The sequence below is a fragment of the Brassica oleracea genome, chromosome C4, assembly GCF_000695525.1.
Source record: "Brassica oleracea var. oleracea cultivar TO1000 chromosome C4, BOL, whole genome shotgun sequence".
Classification (NCBI taxonomy): domain Eukaryota; kingdom Viridiplantae; phylum Streptophyta; class Magnoliopsida; order Brassicales; family Brassicaceae; genus Brassica; species Brassica oleracea.
The window spans coordinates 27,849,219-27,860,306 of NC_027751.1; the positions used below are offsets into that span (position 1 = coordinate 27,849,219).

The window sequence follows — 11,088 nt, forward strand, 5'->3', positions numbered from 1 at the left end:
CAATTAATGAGTGTAAAGTTTTTAGTATATTGGAAACTGATAGTATCCACACGATTAAAAAATTCTATTTTGATCTAAGGATTGTTTTTTTATTATTTTAAATTTCCACAAAAAATTTCTAAACAATCACCTTACAACCACAACCATCCCCATAACCATCACCACCACCACCGCTTCCACCGGACTGAGCTCCGTTCATAGCCACCAACGCTACCTCCATAACCACCACCGCCAACGGTCTCCACATCCACCGCCTACGAGACTGAACTTCGTTCATAGCCACCAACGCTACCTCCATAACCACCACCGCCAACGGTCTCCACATCCACCGCCTACGAGACTGAACTTCGTTCATAGCCACCACTGCCATCTCCATTACCACCACCGCCACCTCTACCACGGTCTCCACATCCACCGCTTCTACGGGACTGAACGAACTCTTAAACATTACGCTCGTGAAGGCCGGTTTCCGATTCTTGGATCTGACTTTAACAATTTACTTTTCTATTGCCCCATGGTTGTACCTGAAGTTATGAGATCAATCAAATCGATTTTGTGTGATAAAGTTTAGTTCTTTATTTCTGGGTTCTTTTGTATGTGAAGCTCTGAGTCCATGGGAAGCAATTAGGTCGTTGGGCAAGAATAACTTTATGCTGTGTGAAAAACCAGAGGAGGAGAAGAAGAAGACGAAAAAAAAACAATAGAAAATCGAATTTCTCAATTAATAGAAGTAAGAAATGAAACTTTAAGGCTTAAATTAACAAATCTTAAAAAGAAAGATCCATTAAAGTGAAAATCCAAAATTGATTAATTTTTCTGGGTTTGTATAACCTTTCTCTCTCGTACATAAGAAAGAGAAATATGATTAAAAAATATAACGACAAAAGAACAAAGACAACGAAATTTGATTTAGTTAAAAAACAAAAATGACATTACACATACTGAAAGTGTCTTTAGCAGAAAGTGTTCATTTATGTAATTAGAAATTGAAAAAGTGTCAATTGGAGTAATTTTTTCGTTAAGTAAACTACTACTTGATAATAAAGATCGTGTCTACTTTCTATTACAAGTTTTACGGTAGCTATATATATGCTATTGTGAAATTGCTTTTTGTAAAAAAAAGTGTCAAGAAAACTATTTTACGTTGGTTTTATAATACAAGAAAAAAAGATAAAGAGAGAGGAAGAGTATAACTACTGGTACATTAAGACCTGATAGAGAGGAAAGAGCTTCAATCTAAAAAGGCCGGCGTACGGCCGGCGCGTGAGCGTCTGTGCCGTCGCGGGGACCTTTGTTTCTGGTGAATAATGATCGCATGTGTTTCTCCTCGCCGCTTCTCACCATCGATAGCCTTGTTGGAGCTCTGAAGTTTGTCTCCTTCCTTTTCGGTCGCGAGTAGTTTGGAGTAAAGACGCATCGGTGTTGTGTTCCAGGGCGTGGAGGTTTCGGCTCTTTTGCGCAAGTGGTTGTGGTCCGAGCGATGGAGGCTCTCTCAGCTTCGTCGACGTCGGTTTAGGTACCCGTCGTGTCTCCTGTTACGATAAAGGAGAACGGTCGGCTAAATTTTCCGCGTCGCCATACTCCTCGGTTGACGGCGGCTCTGTGTTGTTTTTTATGTTCGGTTTTATTTGCGGTTTCTCGTTCTGTGTCTTAGGCTCGTACGGTTTGGTTCCGACGAGGTAGAGGCGCAGATGGAAAGGGTCCATGGTGTAAGCGATGAAGTGGTAGTCGGTTGAGTCGAGAAGCTCCTCGACGGTGTTTTAAGATGGTTTCACGCGAAGTCTTCTTCTCGGTGTTGGCGTTGATTAGTGGTGGAGGAGATCTCGCAGGTGCGATTGAATCACTCCGATTAAGGAATCACCTGAGTCGAGACGTTTGCGGTGAAGAAGTGTTGGAGTGGTTGGCCTCCGGAGAGTTCTGGCGGTACGGTCAGGGGCTCGGAGGAGAGTTGCATGCGGCGGCAACACTCTTCATTTCTAGAGTTTTCAATGTTTGGGCCTTTGGGTCGTATTTCGAGTGTGTTTGGGCTGGTGGCCCGGTTGTATGTGGGCTTTACTCCTTTTGTATCTTTGCTAGGCTCGGCCCGTTTCATTAATAAAATTGACGGAAAAAAAAAAACTATTTTACGTTTTCAAAAGTTTTATACAGTAGTAGTAACATTTTTGTTCACATCGCTTTTCTCTCTCTCCTTCTGCTCTGTCCTCTCTCTAAAAATCAGACACAGAGGAAGGATTGAGATGAAATCTCAACCGGAGCTTCTACCAAATTCATCTCCGGTTAGCAAGCTTGTTTCTGGGAAGCGGTGATTCTGCTACACCGCTATCGCCAGCTTTGTTTCCGGGAAACGGTGGCTCTACAGCACCGGTTTCGTCGGCTTTCGTCCCCGGGAAAGCGGTGACTCTGATAGCACTGTCCTTTCGCCGGCGTCTTCTCCGGTTTGTTCCGGAACTAGTTCATGATCTACGCTTTTGGGTTTGCTATGTCCAATCGACTCTCGATCTGAAAATCGTGTGGATTTTTTGGATCGATCGTAGATGATTGATGTCTTATTGGAGTGTAGATCGATGGTTGGAGATCTTTAGTTTTATCGGTTTGGCCTCTATGGTGGAGTTTGGTCGCGTCGTTTCTCTGACTCCGGCGTAGTTCTTCTCGAGTTAGTCTCGATGTAGCTCTCCGTTGAAGAGTCCAGGCGAAACAGATGGGTGAGATGGTCTCAGTTTCCGGCGTGCTCCGTCGAAACTATAGGTGGTTTCGTCTTCGCCGGCGATGTTTTCTCGGTGCCGGTCGCGGTGATGTGACCAGGTGACGCGTGTTCTCGAAAGGGGTGGGCTTCAACACGTGGACGGGCATGCGAGCTTTGTTGGACGCGTGTTTAGCCGTTTGGTTTGTGGGCTTGTGCTTTAGGCCCGGGTTTAGTTTATGTAGGCCCATTGTGTCGGGCTTTATGTTTTATGTTTGTTTTGTTGGATAATGGGCTTAGACCCATTAATAAAATAAAAGATGGAAAAAAAAAAAAGTAACATTTTTGTTCACACCGAAATCCGTGAAAAGTCAAAAGCTGATATAACCCCATTTATGGCACTAACTGGTGATAATAATAATATACGACGCATTTATTGATTTTATAATTTCAACTTATAATATACTACTAGTATAGGTCAGAGACAGCAGGCTGGTCCTGCGGTGGGAAGAATAAATCAAATCCACCAATGGGATTAATTTTGTGCCGTTATCTGGTACGACCTATAAATTATTTATATTCAATAACTATATTTGATAAAAAAAAATATTTAAAATAATATTAAGAATTTTATTCAAAATATCCCCAATTTATTTTCAAATTAACATTAATGTGACTCTTAAAAAACCAGTAATAACAAAAATAAAAGATAATCAGTGAAAATATAAAGGGTAAATTTGCGAGATAGCCAAAATCAAAAATGTAATTAGGAAACTCACTATGATTTTGACGTAATTGAATCGATGACATTTAATCTTTATATGATCCGGTTCTACCCTTTATTACAACAAGTTGCCGGTGAAGCAGGAATACAGATGACGTCGACTGTAATCTATGTGGCCCAACAAAAAGGTGAGTTGGTGGTAACTTATAAAAGAGAGGAGAACCACATGACTTATATATTTACCGTATACGGATTTGCTATGCGCAGTAATTGGTGGATTAAAATATATCTCTTTCCAATATATCTTGTATTCCATTTACCAACCTCAGTCACTCCATTTTTAAGATGAGCGCACGAAAAAGTTAATGTTTACCAGATTGTGCGTATACTATTCTATCTAGGTTGCATATATGCTATTTTATCTCTGGGACATAATACATCATCCAAACATCCGCTGGAAACTATGCATATAAAACCAACCACAACAGCTAAATAATATACCCAAACCCCTGTTTAGTAAATCTAAACCCTAGTAAAAAAACTATAAACCCAAATATAGTCTATAAATTATTTTCCAATATTAAATCCAAATATAAATCCTAATCCCAAATAGAATGAAACAAAATAAATAACATAGTACATATTTATGAAATTCTGAAATGTCTATGATTGCATAGAAAAAGTTAATGTTGATCTCAATCATCCTCTCTTACCTTCTAAAAACTAAACCCTAAATTCTAATCACTAAACCCTAACCCAAATATAAACACTAAACTCAAATATCAAAATCTAAAAAATACATAATGTTATGTAATATTCAATTATATTATGTTATATTAAATTATATTATGTAACATGCCAATTATATATCACCAAAATTAAAACACATGATATGAAAGTTCAGAAGTGTTCTATTCCATATCACCGAAATAGTATATAACACCAACCCCATATCAGCTCCTCAATAATAAACCATATTTAAAACTTCATCACAAACCCCTTAATACTTAACATTAAACCATAATCACTACAATCTAAACTCAAATATAAACCCTATGCCCAAATATAAACCATAAACCCAAATATTAAAAATATGTAAAGTTATTAATTTTCTTTAAATCATAAACCTAACCCCTAATTTCACTCAAGTTTACACTTATATTGATCTGGTAAACGAAGTGATAAAATTGAGTTTTAAATGCTAGTTTTGATCAATACACATAAACTAAGATTCATATCAATGATACCGCAACAACAACAAAAATATAAATGGTAAAGATCATATATATATTTCATTTCACATGTATGGTCTTTCCATTTTACGATCTATTCTAGTTATATACACATTGCATCATTACATATAAATAAAAATATATTCACCACATGGCTCAAATCCAGTTTGGAACAATCTACTTGGCAGCCTAAATCTTCCATTAGGATCCATATAACAAAGTAAATGTTAAATAAAATGTATAGTATAACAATAATGTGGAATGGAAACAATGTAAGACGTATCGATAACATAGATAACATATGAATTCAATGCGTCTGCAAGACTTGTCCAAACTGTGACGCATTCAACATCGTCAGGTCCTCATCCTATAATACACTCTTTATCACCTCAATCCAACAGAGGTTGAAATAGCTGTTAACCCTTTTCTTTTTAGTGGGTTCAAACCCTATCTCAAACAATCTACTTCGAATGCCTAACTCGTCTATGCCAAACCTGACAGATGAAAATAAGAAGGGAAAATAGTGAGTATGGAGGAAGCTATACTATTGTATATATAAATTAATTTTTATGTAAAACAAAACAAGTATGGATAACGAATGGAAATGCATAAGATATGAATCTACAATTACATATGAAGTAGATAGCGTGCATTTATATTTAATTCCATTCCACTTCACATGGAATAGATCTACAACAAACCATACTATATACAAACGACGAAACAACTATGTAATGCAAATGCTATTGCACACAACAATCAATCTGACAAGATTATGTATATGTGTATATTTGATAAAAAAAACATCAAACAAACTTAAGAAAGAATAAGAACATACGGGGGAACCCCAACCGACTATAAATTGTAGAGGCCATTTCATCTAACAAATCTGACATTCAAAGTCGAAAAGGTTTTAGATTTAATAGTTATAGTATCCTAGTTCCGAGTATATCCAAAATAGAAAAGAAAATAACATGAGATGAAGAGAAGCGAAGGTTAAAACCCAAGAACTTAATTACCGTGGGTGAAGAGATCCGAGAAGAATCGAGTTTGTTAAATGGAATAGACACGGGTTGTTGGGAGGCGCTGCTGCGGACTTAACGCCGTCGATTGGGAGCCGACTTCAGAAGCGGAGTAGAGGCGGAAGTTTATAACAGAGAAAGAGATGTCAAAAATCGAAGAGAAGCAGGCGGAGGCGACATGGTTACTCCACTCTGTGCCGAAGACCTTTAAAATTCTACGAAATTACCTAGATAAGTAAAAAAGAAGATGTGGAGAAAAGTAAGCCACGATTTACTGTTTTACACCTAATAATTAACATCAAAAATTATTTTTTGTGTTGCAGGTTTCACCGGTTGACATAAGGAGAAACACAATATTAATATAGAAAAGTAACGACGTATATAGATCTGTCAGGGTTATTGTGTAGATAGTGAATTAGGCTTTTTTGTGTGGCTATTTGGCCCGACTTCCCAAATATAAATCATCAGATAAAGCCCAAAAGGCCCGACTCATATCGTGTTTAAAAAAAACCCGTACCGTACAATAACCGAAACAGGTCTCTCTCTCTCTCGTTTATTTAACAGAACAGCTTAACGTTGCTTTCGTCCTACTCAAAATTGGCTAATTGGAGTAAAAAGCTTTTCTTCTTTTTTCTCTCAGACAAGACAGAGAAAGAAAGAGTCTCTCTTACAGAACAACAATTCCTTCTTCTTGAAGTCTTCTGGAAGCTCTGTAAGAAAGAAAGAAAGAAAGAGCTATTTTAGTTCAGACTCTTTGACCGCCATTGATTCACCTTCTTCGCGTTAATTTCATCTACTCAAGCCTCTCTCTCCTTGGAGGTTCGTTTCCTGAGATTGTGAGGTTCCACGGCGAACGGAAAGTTTCTGAATTTGGTTTCCGACATCGTCGTAAGACGTCAGACGGTGGTGTTTATGGATCTGTCTGGACGATTTGGAGCTAGATCCGGCAACGGTGTGCCGTTCCGGGAAGTTACAGGGCTTGAATCGCTTCATCTCGGCGGCGGCGACGAGTTTCGGCAAATGGTACTTCCGGAGAACGGCGGTGGGTTCACGGCGTTGCTTGAGCTTCCGCCTACACGAGCCGTGGAGCTTCTCCATTCGTCTTCTTCTTCTTCTTCTCAAGCGACGCTTCACTCTGTCGGGACATTGACTTTTCCTTCTAACCCAATCCTCATGGAGCGAGCAGCTCGTTTCTCGGTGATTGCCACCGAGCAGAATCCAAACGGAAATATCTCCGGCGAGACCACGACGAGCTCTGTACCTTCCAACGAACACATTAAGACCGAGCCTGCCGAGACCGAGACTTCTGATCAAGCGGCGGTGGAGAAGCAGAACAATCGATGTGGCAAGAGGAAAGATTTCGACAAGAAGGTGAGAGAGAGAGACACAAAGTTAGTTTCTTTACATTCTGTTCCAGACACTGATTCATTGTCCCTAACATGTCTAGGTTAAAAGCTCAACGAAGAAGAAGAGCAAAAGCTCGGAAGAGAACGAGAAGCTGCCATATGTTCATGTTAGAGCTCGTCGTGGTCAAGCAACAGATAGCCATAGCTTAGCAGAACGAGTAACTTTTGCATCTCTCACAAATCTTTATCGTTTAAAAAAAAAATCTTAATTAGTTAATTAATCGCTAATTTTTTGGATTAGGCAAGAAGGGAGAAGATTAATGCAAGAATGAAGCTGCTACAAGAACTGGTCCCAGGCTGTGATAAGGTTTGTCTCTCTCAGATATTGACGTGTTAATAATCAAATACGCTAATTAATCATTACCTCTTCATTTGTGATAATATTTCCTTAATAGATTCACCCTAAAAGTAAGAATATTGTATAGTTTTCATGATTTAGTTAAAGTTCTTAGTAATTCTTTTTTTTTTTTGTTCTCCACAAAAAGTGGCTTGCTTAATTGCTTTTTAATGAAGAAAAGTGGTTTCTGGTGTGATAAAGTGGCCAGTTAGGTAATTTATGTAAGGCCTTAAAGATCTTTACTTTATTATTTTGTGGAAAGGGTACATACTTAGTTTTAAGGTTAAAACTAGTCACACGGACGTGAGTGGAGATGGCTTTTTTCCTCTTCTCAATGTGTGCTTAATGTATTAGAGAATGACCTTAGGCAATGGAGATGCTAGCTGTGATGTGCCATTAATGTTTTGGGTTTAGGAGACAGATTTTGGTGGAAAGATGAAGATCAAAGTGTGTTATGGGGTCCATCTAATTGCAAGCTTTCTCTGGAAGGTGAGGAAGGGGTAGTATCGTCTCTAACACGTTAGGTATCTATCAAGAGAAAAAAGAGACAATGACTCTTAGAAGGACGATTAAAGCAAATGATCCTTTACAAAAAAAAAATATGATACTGATTCTGAGTCCCACATACCTAATTAGTTGGAAACATGGATGTGACACTCCCCTCTAGACAACTAATTTAATCAAATGCATCCCTTATGTTAGATGTTAGAAGTTAGCAGCAATTATTGGTGAGATGAATGGAGATTTTTTGGTTTTTATTGGTGAGCAGTGTGAGTACTTGATTGACTGTTTCATGAACCACCAGAGTACTAATTACTTTTGCAAGTGATAAAGTTTAATTGTGATTGGGTATGCCTTTTATGTTTAGCTTTAGATTAAAGAATCATCTTCTTGATGTTTCTTTCACAGTGTATTTTAGAATCTTGGTGTCTTAACAAAGAGGTAGCTACTCTGTAAGGAATGTACCTAACATGAATCCTAAGCTCACCAGAAAGTTTTGACCTGCAGATTCAAGGTACCGCGTTGGTGCTGGATGAAATCATTAACCATGTCCAGTCTCTACAACGTCAAGTAGAGGTAAGACTTTCCGTGGTCCAATTTTGTTATTTATACCTATATATATTGTACAATAGCCACACAACCAAAATGTCAACTCAAAATGAATAGGTTTGTGTGTCACAGTCTCATCAAAGTTTAACTTGTTTTTTCTACAGATGCTATCAATGAGACTTGCTTCGGTAAACCCTAGGATCGACTTCAATCTCGACACGATATTGGCTTCAGAAGTAAGTGTCTTCACTTAGGTCCCTCTTAATACTCGTGTTTCTTATTTGAGTAAGCTATATGAAACTATACCTCTTTGAGTAGCTTCTAGTTTATATCACAAAAGGAGAAAATATTTGTGTATTTATTGATACAAACATTAAGTTAGACCATTTTAGAGCAAGGCGTAGGAAGATCAACGTCTAGTCTTTTGAAGGAAAACTCAGGGAAAGTAAATACACAATACACACACCGTACAAATTTACAGTACACACAAACAGCTTAGTGTGTCAAAACTAGGGCCACCTCTGTTCTGTAAACCTTTCTGTGTGTTTCTGTGACTTATGTCGGATGTGTATATTGCTGAGCTTTGATGGTTTAATTTTTTTTTATTTTATCCCTCATTAATGTTTGTGGGTCTCTTCCAAAGATCTTGTTGTTTCAAAGTTTTTCTTTTTTCGCCTATCTAATCTCATTCAATCTACAATACCAGACTTAAATTTTTCTCACCAAAAATCGTTTGGACCAAAGTTCATAAATGCTTGTACAAACCAATAAATGGTCATGGTCCCTCTCATGTAGTATAATACTCCATCCGTTTCTAATTGTAAGTAGTTTTGCTTAAAAGCACGAATATTTAAAAAATTGTTATTTAAAAGAATATATCATTTAACCAATTAATTCAACCAATTATTAAAAACCTAATATTATTTCATTGGTCACACAACATCCAATAAATGAAAAAAATGCATTGAAATATGTAAACTATTTATATCGTGAAACAAACTGTTTTTGCTAAAACTACTTAAGTTTAGAGAGGGAAGTAATAAACACATCAACAATAGTTGACTTCTTTTGACTAGATCAAGATCTCTACGAATGAATGATCCCTGAGCTGATATCTTTTCCGGGTTTGGCTCCCTTTTTTCTTTCTTTCTTTAACAGAACGGTTCTTTAATGGATGGGAGCTTCAACGGTACAACAATGCAGCTAGCGTGGCCTCATCAAGTGATGGAGACAGAACAGTCCTATCATCACCGGCAACTGCAACAACCACCACCACAGCAGTGGCCTTTCGATGGCTTGAACCAGCCGGTTTGGGGAAGAGAAGAGAATCAAGATCATGGCAATGACCACAACAGTTTGATGGTTGGTTCTGCTAGTTTGCACCCAAACCAGGTCAAAATGGAGTTGTAAGTTTGGGGGAAAACAGTAGATTATGAATGTGTAAATATGTCGTATAAGCTTTGTCTCTACATATATATTATAAATATATAAGAATTTGATCTGTTAAGAAGGTATTAGTCATTTGATTCGGAGGACAACCGGTATATGATAATTTCTTACTTTTACCAGATTTTCACAATATATAATCTAGAACATGTCTGTGCTACTGCTCAATTAGTAGATTATATTCTCATTTTAATTTTGTGAAAATCTTCAAATTAATTCCATGAAAGACGATCAAATAATCGGTTAAATTTTTATTGGCTAATTTTACACAGCAATAAAAAGGTAAAATAAAAAACATCATATATATTTTTGTTTATTAAAGGAGCAAAGTCGTTATGGTATAGGAAACAATAATACCTAAACCGACGTAATAGATAAGGAGAAATTCAAATATAAATACATACAAAAAGTGTGTATCACAGGAAAAAGAAGACAAACACCAAGTCAAATGAAAGAAAAGAGAAAGAGAGACCCTGTAGAGTTCGAACAACTACCACTAGTTCTTGTAGAAGAGCTCTAACCGAAACCTGAAATAAAATCGATTCACATCTGTTTCTAAGCAACGGAACTCACATCTATTTCTAAGCAACGGAACTCGATGATCAAATCAAAATACTTTGCATGAAGACATCTAGTCAGAGTGCAGTCATGAGTTCCTAATATCCTTATAGGCGGTGACTTTCACAATGAATCAAATCCTTATCCTTGTCTACGGACTTTGGAATCACATTATTCATCCACAAAGGTCAATTTTATCCACAAACCCAGTAGATGAAGTCTTGCAGTTACTAGAAACTGTTAATTATAGTCTTGTTTGCATCTACGACTTTAGAAAAGTGATCTATGTCTTCAATCCAGTGATTAGATGGTCTCGATTTCTTCCTCAAGCTAAGTTTCAACAAACCAATTACATTAGATAAAATATAAATAGTAAAGTCTCACTTTTATATTATTTTCTAGGCAAATCTCCAAAATAGCACATTTCTAAGTTTATATCACAAAAATAGCACTCAAAAACTAAAATGACCAAAATAGCACCTTTCTAAGTTTATCCTTTGAAAATTTTAATTTTTTTATTTTTCAAAATTTGAAATCTTATCCCCAAAACCTCATTTCTCAACTCTAAACCCTACACCCTAAACTCTAAACCCTAAACCCTAAACCCTAAACTCTAAACCCTAAACACTAAAC

At 37.2% G+C, this 11,088-nt stretch overlaps 1 protein-coding gene across 2 annotated transcripts; it reads left to right on the forward strand.

Moving 5' to 3' along the window:
* Nucleotides 1-6,201: 6,201 nt before the first annotated feature.
* LOC106339300 (transcription factor bHLH60-like) lies at nt 6,202-9,953 on the forward strand. Of its 2 annotated transcripts, XM_013778088.1 has the most exons (7): nt 6,202-7,029; nt 7,106-7,222; nt 7,306-7,371; nt 7,816-7,890; nt 8,410-8,478; nt 8,616-8,687; nt 9,610-9,953. In XM_013778088.1, the coding sequence occupies exons 1-7, from the start codon at nt 6,571-6,573 to the stop codon at nt 9,859-9,861; spliced, it is 1,110 nt and encodes a 369-aa protein (XP_013633542.1). In that variant the 5' UTR covers nt 6,202-6,570; the 3' UTR covers nt 9,862-9,953. The 2 variants fall into 2 exon arrangements, with proteins under 2 accessions (XP_013633542.1, XP_013633543.1); XM_013778089.1 differs by lacking the exon at nt 7,816-7,890.
* The last annotated feature ends 1,135 nt before the right edge of the window (nt 9,954-11,088 follow it).

Excerpts from the sequence above, each read along its gene's own strand:
- LOC106339300 (XM_013778088.1), top strand. The coding sequence starts at position 6,571 with ATGGATCTGTCTGGACGATTTGGAGCTAGATCCGGCAACGGTGTGCCG. Across the intron at positions 7,372-7,815 it reads TGGTCCCAGGCTGTGATAAG|GAGACAGATTTTGGTGGAAA; the intron begins GTTTGTCTCTCT and ends TTTTGGGTTTAG. Across the intron at positions 8,479-8,615 it reads CTCTACAACGTCAAGTAGAG|ATGCTATCAATGAGACTTGC; the intron begins GTAAGACTTTCC and ends TTTTTTCTACAG.